The 27,438-nt window shown below is 40.3% G+C and overlaps 1 protein-coding gene and 15 non-coding genes across 16 annotated transcripts; all 16 read left to right on the forward strand.

The window, feature by feature from the left end:
- The first annotated feature begins 7,733 nt into the window (after positions 1-7,733).
- Positions 7,734-7,827, forward strand: Trnay-gua (transfer RNA tyrosine (anticodon GUA)). The gene is made up of 2 exons: positions 7,734-7,770; positions 7,792-7,827. It is a non-coding gene; the product is annotated as a tRNA-Tyr (tRNA).
- Positions 7,828-8,543: 716 nt separating this feature from the next.
- On the forward strand, positions 8,544-8,649 carry LOC130689263 (U6 spliceosomal RNA). The gene has a single exon (XR_009000691.1). It is a non-coding gene; the product is annotated as a U6 spliceosomal RNA (small nuclear RNA).
- A 70-nt stretch (positions 8,650-8,719) lies between these two features.
- Positions 8,720-8,805, forward strand: Trnat-ugu (transfer RNA threonine (anticodon UGU)). Its single transcript is given in 2 exon segments — positions 8,720-8,755; positions 8,770-8,805. It is a non-coding gene; the product is annotated as a tRNA-Thr (tRNA).
- Positions 8,806-8,917: 112 nt separating this feature from the next.
- On the forward strand, positions 8,918-9,001 carry Trnal-cag (transfer RNA leucine (anticodon CAG)). The gene has a single exon. It is a non-coding gene; the product is annotated as a tRNA-Leu (tRNA).
- A 96-nt stretch (positions 9,002-9,097) lies between these two features.
- Trnas-aga (transfer RNA serine (anticodon AGA)) lies at positions 9,098-9,184 on the forward strand. The gene has a single exon. It is a non-coding gene; the product is annotated as a tRNA-Ser (tRNA).
- A 163-nt stretch (positions 9,185-9,347) lies between these two features.
- Positions 9,348-9,441, forward strand: Trnay-gua (transfer RNA tyrosine (anticodon GUA)). The gene is made up of 2 exons: positions 9,348-9,384; positions 9,406-9,441. It is a non-coding gene; the product is annotated as a tRNA-Tyr (tRNA).
- A 707-nt stretch (positions 9,442-10,148) lies between these two features.
- On the forward strand, positions 10,149-10,254 carry LOC130689261 (U6 spliceosomal RNA). The gene has a single exon (XR_009000690.1). It is a non-coding gene; the product is annotated as a U6 spliceosomal RNA (small nuclear RNA).
- Positions 10,255-10,516: 262 nt separating this feature from the next.
- Trnal-cag (transfer RNA leucine (anticodon CAG)) lies at positions 10,517-10,600 on the forward strand. The gene has a single exon. It is a non-coding gene; the product is annotated as a tRNA-Leu (tRNA).
- Positions 10,601-10,696: 96 nt separating this feature from the next.
- Trnas-aga (transfer RNA serine (anticodon AGA)) lies at positions 10,697-10,778 on the forward strand. Its single transcript has one exon. It is a non-coding gene; the product is annotated as a tRNA-Ser (tRNA).
- A 168-nt stretch (positions 10,779-10,946) lies between these two features.
- Positions 10,947-11,040, forward strand: Trnay-gua (transfer RNA tyrosine (anticodon GUA)). The gene is made up of 2 exons: positions 10,947-10,983; positions 11,005-11,040. It is a non-coding gene; the product is annotated as a tRNA-Tyr (tRNA).
- Positions 11,041-23,803: 12,763 nt separating this feature from the next.
- Positions 23,804-23,909, forward strand: LOC130689264 (U6 spliceosomal RNA). The gene has a single exon (XR_009000692.1). It is a non-coding gene; the product is annotated as a U6 spliceosomal RNA (small nuclear RNA).
- Positions 23,910-23,979: 70 nt separating this feature from the next.
- On the forward strand, positions 23,980-24,058 carry Trnat-ugu (transfer RNA threonine (anticodon UGU)). The gene is given in 2 exon segments: positions 23,980-24,015; positions 24,023-24,058. It is a non-coding gene; the product is annotated as a tRNA-Thr (tRNA).
- A 99-nt stretch (positions 24,059-24,157) lies between these two features.
- Positions 24,158-24,241, forward strand: Trnal-cag (transfer RNA leucine (anticodon CAG)). Its single transcript has one exon. It is a non-coding gene; the product is annotated as a tRNA-Leu (tRNA).
- A 286-nt stretch (positions 24,242-24,527) lies between these two features.
- Positions 24,528-25,995, forward strand: LOC130688543 (pyrroline-5-carboxylate reductase 2-like). The gene is made up of 6 exons (XM_057511520.2): positions 24,528-24,761; positions 24,826-24,977; positions 25,035-25,110; positions 25,178-25,328; positions 25,548-25,624; positions 25,709-25,995. Exons 2-6 carry the CDS (start codon positions 24,945-24,947, stop codon positions 25,834-25,836), a joined length of 465 nt encoding a protein of 154 aa, XP_057367503.1. The 5' UTR covers positions 24,528-24,761; positions 24,826-24,944; the 3' UTR covers positions 25,837-25,995.
- Positions 25,996-26,758: 763 nt separating this feature from the next.
- Positions 26,759-26,840, forward strand: Trnas-aga (transfer RNA serine (anticodon AGA)). The gene has a single exon. It is a non-coding gene; the product is annotated as a tRNA-Ser (tRNA).
- Positions 26,841-27,008: 168 nt separating this feature from the next.
- Positions 27,009-27,096, forward strand: Trnay-gua (transfer RNA tyrosine (anticodon GUA)). Its single transcript is given in 2 exon segments — positions 27,009-27,045; positions 27,061-27,096. It is a non-coding gene; the product is annotated as a tRNA-Tyr (tRNA).
- The last annotated feature ends 342 nt before the right edge of the window (positions 27,097-27,438 follow it).

Consider the following 27,438-nt stretch of genomic DNA (forward strand, 5'->3'; position numbering starts at 1 on the left):
AGCTGAGATGAAATATGCCACTACAGAGAAAGAAGCTTTGGCAGTGATTGATGCAATTAAACATTTTCGACATTATCTTTTGGATAAGCCATTCGAGATTATTAGTGATCATCGTCCACTACAGTGGCTTAAGGATCAAAAAGATAACAATGGGATATTAGGACGATGGGCTATATTATTAGCTGCGACCAATTATGAGTTAAAGTATAGGCCTGGTCGTATTCACCAAAATGCTGACTGTTTGTCACGTTTAAAGGTGGCGAGTATTCAAACTGGGAAAAATATTAAGTTTATTTGTGAGAAACAATTAGAAGATGAACTTTGTATAGCTATTAGGAATTATTTAGAGAAAGGAGAATTGGATGAAATTTTTCAACAAACTAGGCCAGATTGGGTAAAAGAAATTGAATATTTTGAAGTCATCGAAGGTACTTTTATCGGCATGAGTTGCCTTTGTCAAATAGCAAGCGCAGCGACGTAAATTATCAATTGGTGTTACCTGTAGCGCTCCGCCATCTAGTGCTCAAGGAATTACATGACGCACCCATGGGAGGGCATTTAGCATTTTATAAGACGTATTTAAAAGTAAAAAACCATTATTATTGGCCTAACATGAGGGGCGATATTAAAGAGTATTGCCAAGCTTGCGAAATATGTATAGCTAACACTTCCTCTACATATAGAGCAGTTTTGCACCCTCATGAAGTCGCCAAAGCTCCTTTTCAAGTAATTGGAATGGACTTTTTAGGGCCTATCACTCCGATTTCGCCTAACGGAAATAGTTATATTTTAGTTATTACTGATTATTTTAGTCGATGGGTGGAAGCAGTCGCTTTAAAAGATCAAACTGCGTCAACAACAGCCGAGTGTATATATAAGACTATAATTGTACGTCATGGGATGCCAAAAGCAATTCTTTCTGATCGTGGGACTAATTTCACTTCAAAATTATTTCGATATTTTTGTAAGAAATTAAAGATTGATCAAAGGTTAACAACTGCATATAATCCAGCCAGTAATGGGGAAACAGAGAGATTCAATAGGACATTAACAACAATGTTAAGGAAAGAATTAAAAGATGGAGAGCATTCCAATTGGGAAGATATGTTGGACGACGTATTATTTGCTTATCGTAGCTCAGTGCACGCCTCAACACTTCACACCCCTTATTATTTACTCCACGGTAGGGATCCCAATATTCCAATAAATGAATTTCTTGATGCGTCCCCAAAAACATTTAAATCTTCTTCGGATTATGTAGGTAATTTAGCGGAGCGTTTGCGTTATAGTTTTCAAAGGGTTAGAGAAGAAAGCGGAAAAGCTAGGGAGCGTCAGAGGGAACAATATAACAAACGCGCCAAAGAAAGACGATATGTGGTAGGCGATAGAGTGTTATTGGATATTCGCGTAGTTAAAGATGGGGATAGCAGGAAATTCACTTCGAAATATAAAGGACCATATAGGGTAGTAAAAGTGTATTCTAATAATACTGTAGATATAGCGGATAACTCTTACATCTGTCAACGTACTCACGTTAACAGATTAAAACCTTTGTACGAAACAATGCTTTGGCAGACAGAACATTGTCCACCATTTGAGACCCCTTTCGAGTTTGAGAGTCGATTTCGTAAAACGATTTCAACCCAAACAATTGATTTATCAAAAAACGAGGATGGGCTTATAGATGAGTTTAATGATTTGTGTGATGTCCAAGAAATTGTAAACCCTTCTCTCGTAAACAACGCACTTCTGGATAAAGAGATGAAAATACACACCGGAAATGGATTTGAAAACCAGCTATTTCAAGCAAGGGAAAATCAACAAAATTCTATGGAAATCCCAATGAAGACGGATTTCATTCAACGGAATTCACAAGATTCTGGAACTTCTCAAGAAAATTTGAAAAAAGATGATCCTCAAACGGTCTCGGACACCGGACGTCCACAAAGAAATCGCAGGAAGCCTATTCGATACACCGCTGGATTTTAATTTTAATTTTTTTTTTATGATGGAAAAAGGACTATATAAGCTCGTGACACATAGTGGCAGATATTCAACAGTTTCTTGGTGATCTTGAGCACAACATGGATTCGGACAGTACCGTTGAGCGGAACGCCTGGGACGTCGCCCAAACCATCGAAGTGGCGATGACTTCGCAATTGTCCATGGGAGAGGAAGAGCCCGCGGAAAAAAAGTGCAAGCTCGAAGAAGGAGAGATAGAAAGCACTGACGAAGAAGAAGAAATCAAGAGGGAGAAGGATTTAGAGGAGTTTCTGCATCCAGCAGTGACTAAAGAACAACGAAAGAATAGAGATGAAACTGATAAGATTTGTGATGAAATGTTAGAACCCTACCGAAACCAAGAATGTCATTCTGAAGATTCAGAAGACGAACACAACTGGCGTAAAGAAAAGAGGCGTTTCAACAGGGAGATGCGGAAACGGACCAGGGATTTAGCGGACGAACTTCAACTCCACATCCGCCAGGAAAATTGGAGAAAAGCAGTTGTCAAATTGAAAAGGATTTTGGATCTGGACCCTGAGAACAGGAGCCCACCTCTCTACGGATGGTTTCCTGAGGATTGGAATCCCCACTACCGTTGCAGATTCTGCAAGAATAATTAAAGAAGCAGGACAGCTGAAGATTTTATCGTCTTTATAAAATTTATTTATTTGTTGTAGTGCTTTTTGTGTGGCTTATTATATTATTCCTTTTGTGTATGTGTTATTTTTCTTATGACTATTCATGTGTCCTTTTGTCAACTTTTAGTATCTCTTGCTCTTGTGCTTATCCGACAAACAATATACTTATCCTTTAGATACAAATTTTGGGTATACAATTTTAATTTTGGCTCTTACGAATGATAATAAAAGAAAAAAAGGGGGTTTTCTTTTCTTTTACGAGCCACAGTTGGTGTAGACATTGGAAAAAAAATGTTAGTTTAATAATGAATAAAAGAAATTCAAAAATAGCAGAAGAAAGAGTAGTGTTACACTACTGTATTAGAAATTGGATAAGCGAACGGCAAGGGTGCGAATACAGTTCAATATATATATATTTTCAAATATATATAAATAGAATTTGACGACAATTTTTGTCTGTTTCTTATAGTTATTTTTAAGTTGTACGAATTGTTAATTCTGTTATATATATATGTTTATTATAAATGAAATTTTTTTTTATATATATGCTTGTACTTCTTGGAAATTGTAATCAATTCCCTTCTTCATGTTACCCATATATGGTTATCTCTTCGTTTGCTTTGCAACAAAAATGGATTCAGAAACAAAAGAAGAATTGCTTACACCATCAAGAAGAAACACCAAAAGTTATTTCAAGAAGGCTGACAATGACACTTTTGCCTATATAACAAACGTGGGCGCAAGGAAAGGGATCAATCCTTTCACTTCACAAGTCTTGAAAAATCATTTTAACAAAATGTCTAAGGACCTTACGGGAGATTATCGGCTTTCCCCGTACACCACTCGTCGGCATAGTTCCAACAGTGCTTGGCGGCTAAGGCCAATTGATTTCGGTGAGCCGGAAGCGGGCCATCTAACCGCATTACCCCTCCACCTGTTCCGCCCCGAGTACCTTTCCCACCGCAAGTGACTTTGCCATCCCGTACCCGGATCCGTGCTCCACCCCGGGTCCAGCCCAACCCGGCTCCACCTCAAACAAGATCCAACCCGGTGCGCGTAAGGCCAATCGCTACACTTATGCCGGAACCCGCACGCCCCACCTGGCCTACCCGACGCGATTTAAATCTTCATGAACTTTACCTTCGCACCGGAGTTTTAAGATTGGCGCTACTAAACGCTTTATACGAGGAGAATTGGCAAGGAGCGGTGGAAAACCTTCAAGCAATTTTAGAGCTTGACCCACAGAACCGCATGCCGCCACCACCAAATTGGGCGCTATCCCAATGGTGGATACAAGACGTCTGCCCTACCTGCGGACGGGCCGGAAGACGCCCCAATGGCCCGATTGTCGTGACCATTGATGATTGACCTTTCATTATTGTTTTCGTTATACTATTATTTCTGTTTTTTTTTCCACATTCATTTCTTTTATAATTGTATCTCTTGTTTTCTTCATATTATTATTCATTATATACATTTTTTTAATCTTACACTTGTCTTGTCTTAATTCTTTCTCAATAAATAAAAAAAAAAAAAAAAAGTTATAGCGAATGCACAAAACATGTTACTACAGAATTCGCTAATAATAATAATAATAACAAAGAGGATAACCTCTGAGTTAAAGAGAAAAAAAAGAGAAAGGAAAAGACAATGACAACATTCATCATTACTTTTTTGTGTCTTAATTATTTTCATATTTCTATTTCTCACTTTTGTTTTCTTTTTATCTTATAAACGATGTTAAAATTATATGTGTTTTTGAAAAATGTTTTCCTTCAAAATTGTAAGCCCTTAAATTCTGTGTTCCGTTTTTCTTAAGTATAACATTATTAACAATCCGAATACCGAGTAAGTTTAGAACATTTTATTAAACCTTTATTTCATACAATTACATTAACAGCAATAGCACAAATATGAAAAACTATCAATGATGTAGAAACAAAACTTTTGTTCTAAACGCACAAATTGCTTTACACACACAATTCCTCTTCTACTGCATCTCCAAGTCACTTTTTCTTCTTGAATGTAGCCACCGCCCAGATTTTTTTTTTCACAACGCGTCTCTCACTTTACACTTCTTTTTACTTTCCCTCTCGAGCGAACACTGAATTTGTTCCAACACTTCGCAGCTAGCGAAGAAAAAATATTTTTACTCCCCCAATTTTGCCAGAGGGCAACTAACAAGCCTCCCCTTCCACTCGCGTTCATATTTCAAAAAATTCCTTGTCCCCCTCCAAGCGCGTTAGCTCCGCCCACCTGTTCATGTTTCACATCTTTTCTCCTCCGTTTCTAGCAAAGTCCTTTTTCCCTTGCGTTGGACTTAGAAAAAAATCGAAAATCTGAGTTTGACCTTTGGCGCACGGACTTTTTCTGCCGTAAAAATTTTAAAACGTTTCTTTTCTTCTCCGCATAATTAAGCGAAACCATCCTTTTCAATTATTTCTTTCTGAAAAATACGAGCATCTTCTCCTCTTTCCAGTAATATCACTTTCGATTAAAAAATAAATTTTCCTTCTGTCCAAAACACAGTTAGAATGCGATACCCTTTTATTTTCCTATCTTTTGCTGTAGCGCGGCTACTGAAAAGCCGACGGGAAACCGTTGACCTTTCAAAGCCGTCGAGAAGTTTTTTACTTTTACCTTCTCTTCTTTCTTTACCTTTTATTTTATTTCAACTATATATATATATAATCCAAAATATTATAAAAACCCAATGTCGATGTAGAATATTTTTGGCCACTGCTCTGTGTATTGTTAAATTTTTCTTATGTATTGTTTTTTTTAATTTTTTTGACATATGTAGAAATGTCGCCTTTTCCAATTGTCTTACTGCTATGTCTTTTTGGGCTTCACGTTCGAGCCTTTGAAACGACCGTATGCGATTGTACTGAATCATCAAAAATGGGAATAATTCAATTTTCGGATGACGATTGTCATCCGGAAATAAATGATGAACACTCCATTGACGTACAATATTCAGTGCATAGTGAAGTTCGCGCCGCAGTTCAATTTCCAGGATATATTTGTGCGAAGTGGAAACAAATTCGACATGTCACCATGAATTTTTTTGGACAATTGGTGATTGTGCCGGATAAAATTCCACTTGACACTACGCCAAATGAGTGCAACGATATGATTAACAGTCTTCGGTGCGAAGATCAAAAAATGACTGCTGAGGAAAATAAATTTGTATTCGACCGTGAACCTGAAATTTTTGGTCATTGGTTACAAACGATCGACGTGGAAATTATTAATTGTGTGCTCGAAAAAATTCGCCTATATCAAGATGTGGAAGATAGTAATTTTTCTACGCCGATAGGAATTGCTTCTGCCTTAACAGGTCATTTGTCGCATAATCATTTGACATTAGTTTGGGACAAAACATATACTCAACGATCTGAACCAAAAGCTCATCTCATTGAATCTGGTATTGGAAAATTAATACGAAAAACGGGAAATGATAAAATTTTTCGCCTTCAAGATGACAAAAAACAATTGGATTTTCATTTAACTTTTCAACCGCGTTGTATTCCCATACAAAACTCTTGTTCAAAGAAATCTGATGCCTTTAATATTCTCGGCCAATCAAAACTCTTCGTTACAACGGCGGCCATCATGGAAAATTTGTCGACAATAACATTGGCAGAGCTCGCGCCACATGGCGGCCAAAATTTGGACCATCCCGCTACTTTACAATATGTTCGTGATCAACTTACGGACCATGAAAATGAATTATCACGATTAATTCAAATCTTGCAGTGTGATTCAAGAAATGCGAAACATGTAAGAGCAATTATTGCAGCACAATATAATGGCTGGTTAGCTGCTTCACATCTAGATCTACCCAAGTGCACAAAATTGCAAGCCTTTGGAAAAACCGCCATTGTCATCTCGTGTAAACCTTTAAATGTGACTTTCGAAACAGTCGTAACGTCTTGCGGACCGAAACCAAAATTTAAAAATTATACAATTAACCTGGACGGTTGGGAACTCGTTAAATATTCGCCGTGTTATTGGACAAATGAATTTGTGAACTTCAATGACATACCTCATGCGTTTCGCAATAACACTTGGAAGCCTGTGAATGCAAGTAACTCTTGCGCATTCTTTTCGGTATGAAGACGTGAAATTTTTTGATTATGAACATAAAAGTAACCCTTCGTATAGTGAAACTATTATGGATCATATGAGTATAATGGCTGATATTGCCGCAGCTATGAATGAACATTCGCCGAGTGAGTTTTCAACCAATAATCGTCCAAGTGTCACCAACGTCTTATTATCCGCATCTGGAGTGGCTAGTTATACCAGCTGGTGGAAAACTATTAAAATTATTTCTTCATCGGTGTACTATGCCTCCTGGGTCTACTTTTCTTACGCATTTGTTATGGCTGTGGATTTTTCGGACTTATCAGCAAGTTATGCTGTCGCCCAATTCAAGAACCGGAGCCTGATTTCACTTACCAAGTCTGATTACGGGACGTAATCTCGCACCGCCGGGAGTGATGTAACGAAGTCACTAAAATACAACTTTTGATTATATTTTATCTTCATTGTTTGTTTTCTTTATATTAAAATTATATATTATGTTTGTTGTGCATTATATTTAAAGTATACATTATAAATATAGTAATTCAAGTGTCGTTGACATTTCCTTGAATTCTATTTTTATATTATACTTTACATCCTGCTTATTGCTGATTGGATGAGCTTAATGCGTAGAACATCGCGCCATACATTTCCTGAATAAGAAATGTTGCTGCGTGAGATATTCAATAACTTATATCCGGAGCTCATCTGTCGGAAATGCTATGTTTCCCTCAAACATGTAAAACGTATAAAAGGCTACCCTTTTTGTTCCCAAAAGTTGTTCCACAGTTCTCCAGCTCTCTCTTGTTCTAGTTCCAGTTTTAGTTCCAGCTCTCATTCTTAGTGCTCCAAGTGCTATTATTTTCTTCAAATATAGTGAGTTTAATTTGTTCTTATTCAATAATTATTGTGAGTGTCTTCATCGCTTCTTGTGTAACTACTTTCCGAAATTGACTCAGTTGCCCCGAAGCGTGTAGAAAACTAAGTCGATTTTGAATTATTCCTTCGATAGCTCAGTTGGTAGAGCGGTGGACTGTAGACTAAAGGTGATTATCGAGTTATCCATAGGTCACTGGTTCAACTCCGGTTCGAAGGATATTTTACTTCAGTTTTACTATTTGGTAATTGTTTCCATTTGTTTTGCTGTACCTCATTACCAATCTGACCCTTTGGACTACATTCAAATTCCCCAAACCCTTCCATTTTACTAGCTCGAGAAACATTTTTCCTGATAATAAGAGCAGCGCTCATAGGTTAACAATTTTTATACGCCTTGGATTTAGCAGTATATTTGGGACTTAATGCCCTAATGCATTACGTTAATGAATAATATAAGGGGTTGATGTTACAAAAGCTTTATTGGGTAACGTTAAACAACACACTATTTCAAAACATGTCGCTATTTTTACCGAATGAATATATAAAGCGGCTATGCTTTTCCTGTACTTTTATCAAAATTGTTACAATCACGTGAACACTTACGTTAATGTATCGTTGAAATAACGCGTTAATTGGCGCATCAACTAAATGTAAGAAAATCACGCTACGTCAATTTAGCCGATAACGCTGACAACTCAAAATCCCTTAACGTAACATGACTATTATTTCGTGCAATCAGCCTGAGGGCACTACTAGGCACTACTAGCCATCGGCCAGTAAGTACCTGAATATAGTTCACTTTACAAAACTGACGGATGGCTAACGTTCACTACTAACTAGATCCAATTCCCATACTTTCAACGTTAACCTGCAGCAACCAATGACACTTGAACTACAAGAGGTATAAAAGCTTTGGTTGGCACGCTTGGTGTTGTATTCCATACGGAATACATATACTAAAATTGGAACGATACAGAGAAGATTAGCATGGCCCCTGCGCAAGGATGACACGCAAAATCGTGAAGCGTTCCACATTTTTTCTTTATTTATTATTGTAGCAAAAGCCCGTTTAATACGCAATGCCATGTTCTTGCAGTTTTGACTGAACGGCCTTCTTAGCTCAGTGGCAGAGCACTAGTCTTGTACTTTCTTAATCGTTAACTAGTGGTCATGAGTTCAATTCTCATAGGAGGCAATTTTTATATTATGCATGTGACAGACATTACAAGCAGCATGCAATAGATGAGTTATCGTCACACGTGTGACTTGCATACTTCCGCTTCGAAGAGATAGCAAAGTGCGTTCATGTCAGGATGGCCGAGCGGTCCAAGGCGCTGCGTTCAGGTCGCAGTCCAGTTCTCTGGGCGAGGGTTCGAATCCCTCTTCTGACACAAAGAAATTCAAAGAAAAATTCATGTCCATAATTGTATTTGTAATTATGATTTGTCATACTAGCACTGAATGAATCGCCCTCGATACAAATTTCAGCAGATGTGGCCGAGTGGTTAAGGCGACTGACTAGAAATCAGTTTCCCACGGGGAGCGTAGGTTCGAATCCTACCATCTTCGTTGCACCAGATAGCAGTGTGTAGATAATCACAAGAGGCCAAGGCAAACGTCATGCAACGCTATTTTGTGTGCAAATTGGGATAGAAGCAAAAACTTTATGTAACTACTTTCCGAAATTGACTCAGTTGCCCCGAAGCGTGTAGAAAACTAAGTCGAATTTGAATTATTCCTTCGATAGCTCAGTTGGTAGAGCGGTGGACTGTAGACTAAAGGTGATTATCGAGTTATCCATAGGTCACTGGTTCAACTCCGGTTCGAAGGATATTTGGTACTATTTGGTAATTGTTTCCATTTGTTTTGCTGTACCTCATTACCAATCGGACCCTTTGGACTGCATTCAAATTCCCCAAACCCTTCCATTTTACTAGCTCGAGAAACATTTTTCCTGATAATAAGAGCAGCGCTCATAGGTTAACAATTTTTATACGCCTTGGATTTAGCAGTATATTTGGGACTTAATGCCCTAATGCATTACGTTAATGAATAATATAAGGGGTTGATGTTACAAAAGCTTTATTGGGTAACGTTAAACAACACACTATTTCAAAACATGTCGCTATTTTTACCGAATGAATATATAAAGCGGCTATGCTTTTCCTGTACTTTTATCAAAATTGTTACAATCACGTGAACACTTACGTTAATGTATCGTTGAAATAACGCGTTAATTGGCGCATCAACTAAATGTAAGAAAATCACGCTACGTCAATTTAGCCGATAACGCTGACAACTCAAAATCCCTTAACGTAACATGACTATTATTTCGTGCAATCAGCCTGAGGGCACTACTAGGCACTACTAGCCATCGGCCAGTAAGTACCTGAATATAGTTCACTTTACAAAACTGACGGATGGCTAACGTTCACTACTAACTAGATCCAATTCCCATACTTTCAACGTTAACCTGCAGCAACCAATGACACTTGAACTACAAGAGGTATAAAAGCTTTGGTTGGCACGCTTGGTGTTGTATTCCATACGGAATACATATACTAAAATTGGAACGATACAGAGAAGATTAGCATGGCCCCTGCGCAAGGATGACACGCAAAATCGTGAAGCGTTCCACATTTTTTCTTTATTTATTATTGTAGCAAAAGCCCGTTTAATACGCAATGCCATGTTCTTGCAGTTTTGAAACATTAGCCTTCTTAGATCAGGCAGAGCACTAAGCTTGTACTTTCGTAATCGTTAACTAGTGGTCATGAGTTCAATTCTCATAGGAGGCAGTATTTAATGCATGTGACAGACATTACAAGCAGCATGCAATAGATGAGTTATCGTCACACGTGTGACTTGCATACTTCCGCTTCGAAGAGATAGCAATATACATACATGTCAGAATGGCCGAGCGGTCCAAGGCGCTGCGTTCAGGTCGCAGTCCAGTTCTCTGGGCGAGGGTTCGAATCCCTCTTCTGACAATTATTAATTCAAAGAAAAATTCATGTCCATAATTGTATTTGTAATTATGATTTGTCATACTAGCACTGAATGAATCGCCCTCGATACAAATTTCAGCAGATGTGGCCGAGTGGTTAAGGCGACTGACTAGAAATCAGTTTCCCACGGGGAGCGTAGGTTCGAATCTTACCATCTGCGTTGCACCAGATAGCAGTGTGTAGATAATCACAAGAGGCCAAGGCAAACGTCATGCAACGCTATTTTGTGTGCAAATTGGGATAGAAGCAAAAACTTTATGCAACTACTTTCCGAAATTGACTCAGTTGCCCCGAAGCGTGTAGAAAACTAAGTCGAATTTGAATTATTCCTTCGATAGCTCAGTTGGTAGAGCGGTGGACTGTAGACTAAAGGTGATTATCGAGTTATCCATAGGTCACTGGTTCAACTCCGGTTCGAAGGATATTTGGTACTATTTGGTAATTGTTTCCATTTGTTTTGCTGTACCTCATTACCAATCGGACCCTTTGGACTGCATTCAAATTCCCCAAACCCTTCCATTTTACTAGCTCGAGAAACATTTTTCCTGATAATAAGAGCAGCGCTCATAGGTTAACAATTTTTATACGCCTTGGATTTAGCAGTAGATTTGGGACTTAATGCCCTAATGCATTACGTTAATGAATAATATAAGGGGTTGATGTTACAAAAGCTTTATTGGGTAACGTTAAACAACACACTATTTCAAAACATGTCGCTATTTTTACCGAATGAATATATAAAGCGGCTATGCTTTTCCTGTACTTTTATCAAAATTGTTACAATCACGTGAACACTTACGTTAATGTATCGTTGAAATAACGCGTTAATTGGCGCATCAACTAAATGTAAGAAAATCACGCTACGTCAATTTAGCCGATAACGCTGACAACTAAAAATCCCTTAACGTAACATGACTATTATTTCGTGCAATCAGCCTGAGGGCACTACTAGGCACTACTAGCCATCGGCCAGTAAGTACCTGAATATAGTTCACTTTACAAAACTGACGGATGGCTAACGTTCACTACTGTAAAGAAGCAAATAAATGTTTTTATTCGATATGCCTTCCCGTTTATTCTTTATGTATGACTCATGTGTTACGCCATAATAACTGCGCAGTAGAGTATTATATTACATCGGCACCTTGCCGCTTAGCAACAATTGTGATTGGCTGCTCATGCGTTGATCTGTATTGCACCATCAACTTAATGTATCAAATTTCATTACTTGCGACATGTAATTGCGCAGTTGTTAATTGTTGTGCAATATGCGAGGTTTCGTGGTGAACTAAGATCTGAGTAAGTTCAGTTGTCGATGAGCCTCTGACTCTTACAGGAGGAGTTCAAGTTCAGCTAGTGCTTCCCTATTGATAAATTTGTGCAAGTGAATTGAGCTGTGTCACGTGCTTGTCTGAGTGTTCGGTTCACCCATATTGTTTACCCACGTGCCGACGAACTCCTGTTAACGCCGCCTTCTCTTATATCCTCGCCCGTGCTCCGGTCAAGCCACCGCGGTAAGCTTATACTACAGTATCATATTACACTCCGACTTCTCTTTCTTTAGTCTGACTCCTTTTGTCTTATCCCAAACTGACTTCTGTACCGCTTAGCCCTACTTGGATAAATATAAATCATCGTGTGGGTAAATCGCCTCCGAGTTCGATTCATTTCAATTTGTCTTAATTCCGTAAAGTACATCTTCTCACAGAGAAGATGCTTTACATAATGGTGGCAGCGATTTCTCGGACTCACCCACAATGACTGATAATATTTTCCACAGTAGGCCTAAACTTTCTCGAACGCCTGTTCCGCTACTAACATTTCTGTTGAGGCCACTACACCTATTGACGAATCTGTAGCGAGAGCTATCAATTTTGAAGCATTACCCACTGCTAAGTCTGCCGTTGCTGATAAGTTTACGGGGTGTAAGACTTCCTATAGGAAAACAAACGCTATTAAAAAGTCCGCTTTCCCTGTTTTAAAACCAAGGGCGATTCCTGATAGCTCTCAGAAGAGGAAGTTAAGATCAAATTCCGCATACGAGTCGGTACCTGGTCTAGACATTTCGAACGCTCGCAAACCTCAGGTCCAGCGCACAGAGAAAACCTCGACTATTACGAAGTCACCCTCCCTTTTAGACAGAATTGTAGGACATCTTTCGCCAAAACGAAGGTCCGTTTCCCAGCAAACTTCTCCCACCAAATCTTTCTCGATCGCCGTTTCGAATTTCTTTTCGGAAAAGAGAGCAGCCAATGGAAGAACAGCTCAACGTGAGTCTCAAGCATCTTCTGCAAGAAGTCAAAAAGAACGAAAACAACATCTTTCAGTCACCGAAAAGCCAGCTGCCGTTCCTATTACTAACCCTCCAAAGCCTCAAGGAGAGGGAGAAGGATTTTCAGTCAAGAGACCCGAAAATCTGGGATCACCTTGTCCAGTTGATGTTCGACGTCCAGAGGAATTACCACGTGGAACAGCCAACGCAGACGAATTGGAAACAACCGAGGATTCTCCTGAAGTACCTGACATCCATTCTGGAAGTGAAAGTCAGTGGACCGATACCGAAGAAGACGAAGAAGCAGACAGGGGAGGTTGTGACGGAGCTCAAGGGGATTTTCACCCGGCACGCGAGACAGGTTTTGACTTGTCTACACGGTCAAATCTACAATCTCATCGATCTGCAAAAGATCACACCAACGAGAGCGGGAAGAATTTTGGGGTTCGTCCCGAGAAAAGATATCGAAACCACCGACGAGGACGGCAGATACGTAGAGATAATCACCGTAGTTAGCGACACATCAATTCATCTGGAGGAAACCTTACTGGCATCACAACGAGCATTCCTGAAGGAAGTGAACAACCTAGCATCGTACCTGGAAAAACTACACCAAATCAACAATTTGGAGGTGCTGCAACCAGAAATTCAACTTCTCTTGGACAAACTGAACAATTTTCCGGAAGCCAACAACCCAGTCAACGCACAGGAGGCCAACGACATCAAACCACTAATCACGCAAACGGAAATACGATTGAAACAAGCGCTGTTGTGCATACAAACGAACATTACCCAACTACAAGCCACACCGGCCCAACACACATCGCGGCTGTCGGAAACAACCTCGCAAGAACGGCGGACACTCAGCAGACGCCAACGTTGCAGACGATCAATCAATCGAATCGTTCCTCACATCCAACCCTCCAGACGACCGGAAGAGATACCAGTGGGCATCAGGCAATTTCGAGTGGCATTCCAGAACTCCCTCCGAATCCACAACGAAGAACAATAAATTTCCCTTCATTTAATCCAAACATGGCTAGTTCTTCATCCCCATCACGAGCAGCCACGGTCAACGACTTGAACGATCTTCAGACTACCCAACATACCTTCGCGCGCTTACAACTGCTTCCTTCTTTTTCAGGGAGTCCAATTTCTCGTTTTGATTCCTGGATCGAATCCTTTGAAAGCGTAGTTGAGGGGTCAGGATGGTCAGAGGAGAAGGTTATTCAGATGTTGCGAGCAAAAATGACTGATAAGGCTTTTTCCGTAGTGCAAAATATTGTCAAAGATCATCCTCATGACTATACCTCTATTAAAGAAGCTTTACTTGATCACTTTCACGGGGACGAAAACGTTGACTTGTATATTAAAAAATTTAATAAGGCTAAACGGAAACCGGGAGAAAAAATAATTGATTATGCGCATCGTCTTCAGGAAATCTTTAAAAAAGCGTACCCTGTAGGCCATATCGAGCGTTCCTTTTCAATTATTCTCATGCAGAAATTTATCGAAGGTTTGGATTCCAAGTTACAGGCGAAAGTTAAGTACAAAGAATTTGGCGACTTTAACGCACTGGTTGCAGCGACACGCGTTTATGCTGTTCGCTTGGAAGCACTCGAATCTGACCGTGAAAAACATGAGTTTGTTAGGGCGATCGACGAGTCGAAAGGTGCAGAAAATACAGAATTGCATGAGATTAAGCAGATGTTAATCGATCAGAAAGCAATGGTCAATCAGGCCGTCGCAAATATACGTCAAGGGAACAAGATCGTAGACACTCCGAAATCGGAGAAGGATGAAATTAAAGATGCGCTGCGCGAGCTCAGTCAGGCGGTCAAACAACTCCAAATTAATAAGAAGGATAATGTTTCTTCTTCGGCGGGTGCCCCATATAAAAAAAGGGTATCATTTCAAACAGGCAACGGCAATCGGGAAAGGAACTGGAAGACAAACCCTCCACCTTTTCCCAATAGTAACACCCACCCGTATCAAGGAGATAAGAACCAAAATAGGCCTACAAATTATATGCCATCTTCGCCAAGATCTAGTCATAATCCGAACAATGGGCCTACTGAGAATGCAATAACTTGCAACTATTGTGGGTTTCGGGGTCACACACAATCGGAGTGCCGTAAATTTCAACGGTATATGTTGGAACAAGCACAGCCCCCAATTTGCTATTCTTGCCGTGAGATCGTCCATAAATCGAACAATTGTCCCAAGTATAGGGCCAGTAGGCCTAATATTCCAGGTCCCCCTCAGCATCAGGGAAACCAATAAGTATCAACTGTAACTTCGGGTCAGTTGATAGGGTACCTCAGTTGAAATCCCGACAAGTTGCGAAATTAACAACAATAATAAACGAATCGACCCCCAGAATTCCATTACAAATTTTTCAGATCCCTTTACAGGCTTTATTTGACACAGGCGCGTCTAGAAGCATAATTCACGAGAAGATATTTCAAAAGCTTCCCTCGAGAAATCAAGTAACCTGCAGTCAGCTTGATTTCGATTTATACGATGTGGGAGATAACAAGTTGCATACGCTGGGTAAAGTTACATTGCCCGTACGTTACGGAGAGTCCGTTTTACGGCAAGAGTTCATTGTTACAAATGGTGTTTCTGAAGACTGTATCCTTGGATGGGATGCAATCCAGAAACACGGGTTTCGGCTTGACGGAGAAGCCAAACGTATTTACTTAGCCAGGGATGAGCAGGGATCAGCCATCTCTAGGGTACCAGACATGGCAATTACGACGGTCAAAAAGACGACGCTATTTCGTCAGACGGCGCTCGTAATCGCAGCGCAAATGACAGGTTCATTTCCGTATGTCCCCCCTAATAGCACATTTATTTTTACCCCAGCAGAGGATTTGCCGGCCGGTATTTTTATTGAAGAATTTGTTGGAACTGTATCGGGAGATGGGAAATATCAAATTATGGTCAAAAATCATTCGTTAAGTCAAGTCATACTTCCTAGGAATACAACCTTAGGCCAAATCGAAGTAATTCATAATGTAATTGGTAAGATTGCCTTATGTCAACCAGAGGAAAAGCCTACACAAAAACGTGAGCTAGCTTTAATTTCGGAAGTCGACGCTGAATTTCAAGCTCCGCTCTCAAGTTTATTTAATGACTTTCATGACTTGTTCGCAACAAAAGACTCGGAATTAGGGAGCACTAATCTCATTAAGCATACGATCGATACCCAAGGAAGAGGCCCTATCCGGCAACGACCCTATCGAGTTACGAACCACCAAAGAAAGATACTGGAGGATAAAGTGCAGGAAATGATGGACGCAAATGTAATACAATATTCTCATTCTCCATGGGCGTCACCTGTGGTTTTAGTTGAGAAGAAAGGCGGAGACGTGAGGTTTTGCGTTGATTATCGGAAATTAAATAGCATTACAAAAAAAGATTCATTCCCTATGCCAAGGATTGATGAAACGTTAGATAAATTATATGGGAAGAAATTTTTTACGACCCTCGATTTGGCCTCCGGCTACTGGCAAATTCAAGTGAATGAACCAGACATTGAAAAAACGGCTTTTGTAGTAGAAAACAATCTTTACGAGTTTAAAAGGATGGCGTTTGGCTTGTGCAATGCACCTGCCACATTTCAAAGATTAATGAATTATGTACTGAAAGACGTTTTGGGACATAAAGCGTTAGTTTATTTGGATGACGTCATAATATTTTCGGAGACCTTTGATAATCATTTAAAAGATATTCGCGAAATTTTCACTTTATTGAAAAATGCCAATTTGAAATTAAAGCTTAAGAAATGTCAATTCGTTAAACGTTCTGTAAATTATTTGGGCCACGTCATTTCGACTGAGGGAATTAAACCTGATCCTGGAAAAATCGACAAAATATTAAATTACAAAACGCCTACTTCTGCCGATGAGGTGAGGTCATTTCTCGGCTTAGCGGGTTATTATAGGAGATTTATTCCCAACTTTGGTTCAATGGCAAAACCTCTGACTAGGTTAACTCACAAAGATCTTAGTAAAAAACCTTTTACCTGGGGAGACGAAGAACAAGTCGCCTTTGAAGAATTGCGCACATGTCTAGTCACACCGCCGGTCCTCGCATATCCAAATTTTAACGAAAAATTTATTCTTTTCACCGACGCATGCGACTATGGTATTGGAGCCGTTTTATCTCAAATTCAAAACGGCCAAGAGCACCCGATAGCGTACTCCAGTAGGCAGTTAACCAAGGCGGAAATGAAGTATAGTACAACCGAAAAAGAAGCTCTGGCAGTCGTGGATGCCATTAAACATTTCCGTCACTATCTCTTGGATAAACCCTTTGAGATAATTAGTGACCATCGTCCTTTGCAGTGGCTTAAAAATCAGAAGGATAATAATGGAAGGTTAGGGAGGTGGGCCATTTTATTGGCTGCAACAAATTATGAATTAAAATATAGGCCAGGCCGTGTTCACCAGAACGCGGACTGTTTGTCTAGATTAAAAATAGCTAGCATTCAAACTGGGAAGGATATTAAATTGATCTGCGAAAAACAACAGGAGGACGACCTCTGTAAAGCCATCAAGAATTATCTAGAAGAAGGAGAGCTGGATCAAATTTTTAAATTGTCCAAACCCGAGTGGGTAAAGGAAATTGAATATTTTGAGGTAATTGAAGGAATACTTTATAGACGGGAACTGCCATCTCAGAGTAATAAAAGGAACGACACCCATCATCAATTAGTTTTGCCATTATCCCTACGCCACCTAGTGCTTAAAGAATTACACGACGCACCGATGGGTGGACATTTGGCATTTTATAAGACCTATATGAAAGTCAAAAATAATTATTATTGGCCCAACATGAGAGGCGATGTTAAAGAATATTGCCGGGCTTGTGAAGTTTGCATAGCCAACACTGCTTCACCCTATCGAGCACTTTTGCATCCGCACGAAATTGCGAAGGCTCCTTTTGATGTAATTGGAATGGACTTTCTGGGTCCTATAACACCAGTTTCGCCCAATGGTAATAGTTACATTTTAGTTATTACAGATTATTTTAGCCGTTGGGTTGAGGCTGTTGCTTTAAAAGATCAAACTGCTCAGACAACAGCAGAATGTGTATATAAAACTGTTACTGTTAGACATGGTATGCCTAAGGCAATTATTTCTGATCGTGGGACAAATTTCACGTCCACGTTATTTCGCTATTTTTGTAAAAAATTGAAGATCGATCAGAGGTTAACCACCGCTTATAACCCTGCTAGTAATGGGGAGACGGAAAGGTTCAATCGAACTTTAACGTCTATGTTAAGAAAAGAATTAAAAGACGGCGAGCATGCCAATTGGGAAGAAATATTAGATGATGTTTTATTTGCGTATCGTAGCTCGGTCCACTCTTCGACATTGGACACTCCATATTATTTACTTCACGGTAGGGACCCAAACATTCCTATTAACGAATTTCTTAATGCATCTCCCAAAACATTCAAATCTTCTTCTGACTATGTTGGGAATCTGACAGAACGTTTGCGTTATAGTTTTCAAAGAGTTAGAGAGGAAAGCGAAAAAGCTAGAAAGCGCCAAAGGGAACAATATAACAAGCGCGCGAAAGAAAAACGATATGTGATAGGCGATCGGGTGTTATTGGATATTCGAGTAGTTAAGGAAGGAGATAGCAAGAAATTTACTTCGAAATATAAAGGGCCTTATAGAATAGTAAACGTTTATTCAAATAATACTGTAGACATTGCTGATAATTCATATATATGTCAGCGTACGCATGTAAATAGATTAAAACCCTTGTATGAAACAATGCTGTGGAAACATGAGCATTGTCCGCCACTTGAGACCCCTTTGGAATTCGAGAGCCGATTCCGAAAGTCTATTGCGACTCAAACTAATGTGCGTGAACACGAGCCCGATGTCGAAACCGCAAGGCAACAAAACACCGAGTCCGAAACCGTATCAGAAGTGATATCAGACACTTATTCGGCAAATCATCAACTTGTGCGAGAAGACAATGTGATCGGCCCGTCTCATCTGTCATTCGAAGGACGATTAACCTCGAATGACAATTGCGATGTGACGAATGATGCTCAGCATCCAATGCCACTTTCCGAAAATACTCCTATATACGCTGATAGTGATTCCGACCTTCAACAAGTAGAGCCCAAAGATGATGTGACAGCAGCGTTATTGCATCAAGAAGTCACCCGACGCCCTCAGCGAAATCGGAGAAAACCGATTCGTTACAGGGACGAAATGTAGCGTCATCATACATCCTAGTTTCGATTGCCGAACCAATACCGAGTGATTACTATATAAACCGTACGTTAAGTGAAGGAAGACACAACTTCTTGTACTCTCTGAGAACAACGACGACAACTGTTCTGTCTGTTTTGCCATTTCTCCACGTACAAAGAAGCGTTAAGAAGCCAACATGGACAACAAGTCTGAATCCATCTCTGAGCCCGTGACCAACGACTGGATACCTATGGTGTCCATCCCACTCCCCGTCGCGGAGGCCCTCTTGGTAGACCTCACGACGTCATCCGGAGACGCCTCGACGGCCGAACGTGACGCGCCGGATTCCCCAGATCCCTCACCAATCGACGACGAGGAGACCGCGGCTTGAAACCCGCCGGGGACGTCCGAGATGGAGGATGCCATCGATTTTAGCCGCGGCAGACCCCGCACCTCGGACTGGCACCTCGATGCAGCCTGGGAGCAGAAGCAGCTGGAAATCAAGACAAATCAGTTGATCGCCCGTCTTCTCATCACCCTGTATGACAAGAAAGGGAGTGACGCCATCTTCACCCTAAAGGCGATCCTCGACCTGAACCCCGAAAGGCGCCATCCACCGCTCTATGGTTGGACATCGTGCCACTGGGACTTGCCCGAGAAGAGACCCAGCACGGACGATCAACAGAAGGACCCCAACGCAAAGAAGCCGAGATACTTCTAAGTCGTACGAGGACAACCGAAGAAATCGAGGAAGGAGGAAGCTTTTTCATTCGACCCTCTTTCACTCCTCGTTATGTGTTTATTCCTGATATTTCTCCTTCAATTTTTATGTTTACATTTACCATACTTTAATATTTACCTTTATTTTGATTTCACATACCAATATTCGCTTTAACTCTCCTTGCTGCTATCCATCGAAATAAACTCATTGGTTGCTTAATCGTTTGTCAAAAAAAAAAAACCCAAACAAACAAAAAAAAAAAAAAAAAAAAAAAGAAAAGAAAAAAAAAAGAAACCAAACATGATAATAAAACACTTAGTTGCTAACAAACAACAATTTCTATGAACGTATTATCAGTTACAACATGTATCTTGTTTTTTCACGTCGTACACTTTAACTTTCTCAATTTACGCCCCGTAGTCATTCCCTTGTTTGACAGCCCATAGTATAAGTCCACATAGATTTTGATAAGTAGAGCCTTTTGAGTAGAGAAAAAAAAATAAATAACAAAAAATCTTTTGCTTCAGAAAAAAAAATTTAGCTTGATCATACCTTCATCAAGACCCGTAAATGAGTGTCACAACATAACAATTTAGTAGTCACAAATTAAGTAGCTCCCCTTTGTAGATTCCTATTGCCAAACTAACACGGTAGATGTGGAGACATTACCATACTAACCAACAAAAAACAACAAAAAAAAACAACAAAAAACAAAAAAAAGGATAAGAAAGAAAAGAAATACCTTTATATATTGTCCAAAAACACACATATATAACATACAAATGATGGATTTTCTGAACCGCAATGTCAAATTTCGTTTCCTATTTCCCTTCCTATCTCCTACACGTCACTTTCGTTATTCTCTGAACGAATAGGTCCAAATCGTAGCCGTAACTTTTATACTCTCATTCCAATATGCCACGCAATACTGTTCACTTTCCCTTTCGTTCGTACACTACAGCTTGGCCATAGCCAACATCAAGAATACAGTATTAGCGCCGCCTCCCTTTTCCTGGAACTAATACTACTCTTGGACCTTGGACCTTCGCGGCAAAATCCCTTCCCGTCGCAAACTTTTAAACGTTTCTTTTCTTGCCTTCCCTGATCAACTGTCCTGTATTTTCTTACTTTCCCTTTCCGATAATTATGGTCATCTTTTTCTCTTTCCAACGATACCAAATAATATAAAAAACAAGTTGTCCTTCCCCCTCAAAACAAAACTTTATTTTAGTGCCCTTTTTCCTTTCTCTTTTCCGTAGCCTACTAATAAAGCCGACGGGAAAAGCCGTTGACCTTGCGACAGCCGTAGGCTATTTTTCACTTCCTCACTTCTTCTTGTATGTTTTTGTTTTGTTTTGTGTTACTTAGTTAAGAAGCCCACACGATGGCATTTTTCTTTTGTTAAGTCACATATTTTCTTTTGTCTGTATGTACCGGCCGGATATAGAAATGTCCCCCTCTGCATTCCTGCTGCTATTATGCGTGTACGGATTACATTCCCAAGCCTTTGAGACTACCGTATGCAATTGCGCGGAACCAGTGAAGGTGGGAATTCTTCAATTCTCCGATGAGAATTGTCAACCGACATCCACCGATATTAAAGCCACCAAGGTGAAATACGCCGTGTATAGTGAAGAACGCGCCGCGACTAAATTCCCGGGATACATCTGTGCCCGTTGGAAAAATATCCGACACATCACAATGACCTTCTTCGGGCAACTATTGGTTGTGCCGGACAAAATCCCAATTGATACTACCCCTGCCGACTGCAACGAAATGATTGACAACAAGAGGTGCAATGATAATCGGATGACTTTTGTCGACGGAAAATTTGTATTCGACAATGAACCAGATATCTCTGGATACTGGTTACAAACAATCGATTCGTCAATCATAAACTGCGTTCTCGAGAAAGTCGAACTTTTCCAGCAAAAAGAGGATGCAGACTTCTCAACACCCATCGGAATTGCTTCTGCTACGTCCGGCAATTTGTCACACAATCACTTAACACTGATTTGGGACAAAACCTACACACAGAAAACCAAAGTAACTACCAGACTCGTCGAAGACGGCATCGGTATGCTGACCCGATGGCCAGGAGAAAAACCACTCCTTAGACTCCAAGATGACAAAAACCAATTGGACTTCCACCTGACACCAGTACTGCGCTGCGTTTCAGTACAACAAAATTGCTCCAATAGAACTTCTTCATATGAAATCGTCGGCCAATCAAAACTCTTCGTCACGACGGCAGCCATAATGGAAAAAGCAACCCCAGTGGGGACTCGAGCGCCACTCAGCGCCGAAAACTTAAATATCCCGGCCAATATCCAATACATCCGTGATCAACTCACCGACCACGAGAATGAATTGGCACGACAGGTTCAACTACTTCAATGTGAAGCTCGTAAAGCCAAACATGAAAGGGCCGTCACAACCGCCCAATATAATGGATGGCTAGCGGCCTCACAATTAAACTTACCCCGGTGCACGAAATTACAAGCATTCGGGAAGACGGTCGTATTAATTCAATGTCAGGCCTTAAATGTCACATTTGAGACTGTATTGACTTCGTGCGGACCGCAACCAAAATTCCAAAATTATACGATTAACCTCGATGGCTGGGAACTCGTAAAATATTCCCCTTGTTATTGGACAAATGGATTTGTCAATTTCAATAACAAACCCTATGCCTTCCGTAATAATACGTGGGAACAACTCGAAGCCACAATTGTATTGCCTGAACAAACACTGGCGCACTCTTTCCGTTACGAGAACGTCGAATTTTTCGACTATGAACATCAAAGTAACCCGGCATATACTGACAATATGCTTAACCACATGTACATCATGGCCGATTTAGCTGCCGTAATCAACGAACATCCACCATCCGAATTTACGTCGCACGGTAAACCAAGCGCCACAAATATTTTCATAACGGCCTCCAGTGTCGGAGCTTACACATCTTGGTGGGAAACAATAAAAAATTACTTCTTCATCGGCATCATGTGCATCCTCGTATTACTCTTCCTACGCATCTGCTACTGTTGCGGTCTCTTCAAGATCTTCTGGGTTATATGCCGTCGCCCTCATAAACGTTCAACATCCTCCGAATCCATCCTCATGCATCAAGTCTGATTACGAGACGTAACTCACGCCGCCGGGAGTGATGTAAAGAAGCAAATAAATGTTTTTATTCGATATGCCTTCCCGTTTATTCTTTATGTATGACTCATGTGTTACGCCATAATAACTGCGCAGTAGAGTATTATATTACATCGGCACCTTGCCGCTTAGCAACAATTGTGATTGGCTGCTCATGCGTTGATCTGTATTGCACCATCAACTTAATGTATCAAATTTCATTACTTGCGACACGTAATTGCGCAGTTGTTAATTGTTGTGCAATATGCGAGGTTTCGTGGTGAACTAAGATCTGAGTAAGTTCAGTTGTCGATGAGCCTCTGACTCTTACAGGAGGAGTTCAAGTTCAGCTAGTGCTTCCCTATTGATAAATTTGTGCAAGTGAATTGAGCTGTGTCACGTGCTTGTCTGAGTGTTCGGTTCACCCATATTGTTTACCCACGTGCCAACGAACTCCTGTTAACGCCGCCTTCTCTTATATCCTCGCCCGTGCTCCGGTCAAGCCACCGCGGTAAGCTTATACTACAGTATCATATTACACTCCGACTTCTCTTTCTTTAGTCTGACTCCTTTTGTCTTATCCCAAACTGACTTCTGTACCGCTTAGCCCTACTTGGATAAATATAAATCATCGTGTGGGTAAATCGCCTCCGAGTTCGATTCATTTCAATTTGTCTTAATTCCGTAAAGTACATCTTCTCACAGAGAAGATGCTTTACACTACTAACTACATCCAATTCCCATACTTTCAACGTTAACCTGCAGCAACCAATGACACTTGAACAACAAGAGGTATAAAAGCTTTGGTTGGCACGCTTGGTGTTGTATTCCATACGGAATACAAATACTAAAATTGGAACGATACAGAGAAGATTAACATGGCCCCTGCGCAAGGATGACACGCAAAATCTTGAAGCGTTCCACATTTTTTCTTTATTTATTATTGTAGCAAAAGCCCGTTTAATACGCAATGCCATGTTCTTGCAGTTTTGACACATCAGCCTTCTTAGCTCAGTGGCAGAGCACTAGTCTTGTAAGTTGTTAACTAGTGGTCATGAGTTCAATTCTCATAGAAGGCAGTATTTAATGCATGTGACAGACGTTACAAGCAGCATGCAATAGATGAGTTATCCTCACACGTGTGACTTGCATACTTCCGCTTCGAAGAGATAGCAATAGTCAGGATGGCCGAGCGGTCCAAGGCGCTGCGTTCAGGTCGCAGTCCAGTCTTCTGGGCGAGGGTTCGAATCCCTCTTCTGACAAAGAAGGCGATTTCCAAAGGTTGCCCTAGAGTTGACCTAGGGCAATTTTTTGCCCTAAGTATGTTCCAATGGACTGACGGGGCAACTTTTTTTCAGAGCAACTCTGGGTTTTTGTGTTCCAATGGCTGCCCCAAATTTTTAGAGTTGCCCTAAAACTGCACTTTCGGCGCTCGCAAAAACTGACTTTTTTTCAGTTTTTCAAACCCTGAACGGGGCACTTCCTAGCAGACGAATTTTTTTATTGTTTTGCAGACGAATTCCTTGTTGTTTCTTGTTTGTGCTGTATTATTGTTTTACATAACTTGCTTTATAGTGAGGAGACTTACTACACGGAGTATCCCGATTCAAAAAATGAGGATGGATTAAGGGTCCTACATCAGGTAAAGTATTTTTCATTGAATAGAATTTTTAAAAAATTTGGCAAGTTGCAGTAGCGATTCTGGAACGATCTTGGCTCAAGATGATGGTTCACTGGATATTTGGAAGACGTGGGGATGCAATACCCTTGTCAATGACAATAGTACAATCAGATTCATAATTATCATCTTCCTTATTTCATGTGATCATTTTCATTTATTTCACAGCCTCCATATTCAAGGGCAGCAATATTGTTGTGCTTGCTGTCAAGCCAAACTTATTCCCTGATGTTGTTAGGGATTTGAACAAATGTAATGGACCAGAAAATCAGTTAGTGTTGTCTGTAATGGACGGGATCACTATTGAAGAGCTTGAAAAGGTAATAGAACACTGCTGGAAAATTAAAACCTTGATCTTATATTTTTTGTGCACATAGGGGATTTTTTCACAAGTGGCTAATCTTAAGGCCATAATTCGTGTGATGCCCAATACTCCTGCTTTGGTGGGTGTTGGTTGTGCAGCTATTTCATGCCATCTATATCATTCAATATTTCACTACTAAATTCTTTTTAATTTTAGTGTACTGTCTCAAGGAGCATGCATCTTCCAAGCATGCTGATGCAACCATCAAAATCTTAGCAACTGTGGGAATTTGTTGTCAGGTGACCAAGTGTCACATGGATGCTTATTCTGGATTGTGCTTGAGCGCGCCAGCATATGTAAGTGGACAGTAATGTCCTCTTTTTCTTTTAAAGCAAGAAATGCAGTATAGTAACGCAAAAGGCAACCGCCGTCGTTAAGATTCTCATCAGACTCGATTTAAAAGGAGCCCGCTCGTTTTAATTGTTTTCCCGTCTCGACATGATTAGGTCTATATGGCGATTGAGGCCCTCTCCGACGGAGCCGTAAACATGGGAATCCCTTGACAATGACCTACCGTACCTGTTAGTACCGCGCAAACGGCTTATGGATCGGCCAAAATGGTTCTCGATACCAAGCGTCATCCTGGATCGTTGAGAGATGACGGTACCTACATCTAAAAAAAATATGCTTCATGGTTTCCTAAAATTTTTCCTTTTTCTTTTCCCAATAAAATAATGTATGAAAAAGTGTGCTCGCCTGGAGGGACTACTATTCCTGGCGTCCATGCCCTTGAGAAGGCAGGATTCAGGAACGTCGAGCCATGGATCTTCTCAAAGCGCTTATCTAAAGATACCAAATTATTTCGTCTATACTGATCTTTTTCTTCCTCCATGTCTAGGGGTGCATTGATCGATGCCGTCGAGGCGGGGACCAAACGGGCTCAAGAACAAAGCGTTCACAAATAAGAGGATCCATGATCTGACCACAGCTGTTGCTTCCACCTAGTGATTGTTAAGCTTTCAAAATGATTATAATTCGTTATACAACACAGAAAAATCAAAAACATATTTGCTGTTTTCGTTTGATGAAATTGTTAGAGAAACAATAGATGTGTTTACAACTTTAAGTATATTAATAAACACGATTTTTTTTTGCTATAGTTTAAAATTCTTTTCCATTAAAGTAATTCATATGGGAAAAACATCTCTATAGTATCATTAAATGATGTAGAAATTTCACTCACTGTGAGATACATCGTTGGCATCCAAACAATAACACAAACAGCAAGTCTCTGCCTTTTGGGACATAGTTGCTAAGCCTGCATGACACGATGAGCACACAAACTTAAAAATTTTAAAAGGACAATATTTGTTTTCTTTATTATTACAAGTCCAAATAATCGGAAACTTCCTAAGAGATTCTAATTGAATAAAAAATATATTGTCGGAAGACGATAAACTTTCCACAATTAATAGCATAAACAAATCTACAACCATTCCACACAAAAACTACAACCTACACTTTCAACACCTGAAATTTTTTGTTTACAAATATGCGTTACAAGAGCGTCTGCTTGCACCAAGACAAAAAATGTATTCCAATGGACTCAAAACCTGTCAATGCCCTGGCTAGTGCATGACGTCATGGCAAGGTTTCTGACTGCCCTAACCCTACTCTGTAGGGCAGCCATTGGAAATCGCCAAAAGAAATTCAAAGAAAAATTCATGTCCATAATTGTATTTGAAATTATGATTTGTCATACTAGCACTGAATGAATCGCCCTCGATACACATTTCAGCAGATGTGGCCGAGTGGTTAAGGCGACTGACTAGAAATCAGTTTCCCTCTGGGAGCGTAGGTTCGACTCCTACCATCTGCGTTGCACCAGATAGCAGTGTGTAGATAATCATAAGAGGCCAAGGCAACCGTCATGCAACGCTATTTTGTGTGCAAATTGGGATAGAAGCAAAAACTTTATGTAACTACTTTCCGAAATTGACTCAGTTGCCCCGAAGCGTGTAGAAAACTAAGTCGAATTTGAATTATCCTTTCGATAGCTCAGTTGGTAGAGCGGTGGACTGTAGGATGTCAAGCGAGTTATCCATAGGTCACTGGTTCAACTCCGGTTCGAAGGAAGTTTTGGTACTATTTGGTAATTGTTTCCATTTGTTTTGCTGTACCTCATTACCAATCGGACCCTTTGGACTGCATTCAAATTCCCCAAACCCTTCCATTTTACTAGCTCGAGAAACATTTTTCCTGATAATAATAGCAGCGCTCATAGGTTAACAATTTTTATACGCCTTGGATTTAGCAGTAGATTTGGGACAATAGATTAATAGATTAAGCCTTCCTCTGAAGTATATTACAACCTCATTCAGAGTATATAGCAACAGCAAACCCGATATGATGAGGCGCGCCCAACAACAGGAGTTCAAGGTACTAGATAAATCCTCATCGATGTTAAGACCTCAATA

The sequence above is a fragment of the Daphnia carinata genome, chromosome 9 (genome assembly GCF_022539665.2).
Source record: "Daphnia carinata strain CSIRO-1 chromosome 9, CSIRO_AGI_Dcar_HiC_V3, whole genome shotgun sequence".
In the NCBI taxonomy this organism is placed as follows: Eukaryota; Metazoa; Arthropoda; class Branchiopoda; order Diplostraca; family Daphniidae; genus Daphnia; species Daphnia carinata.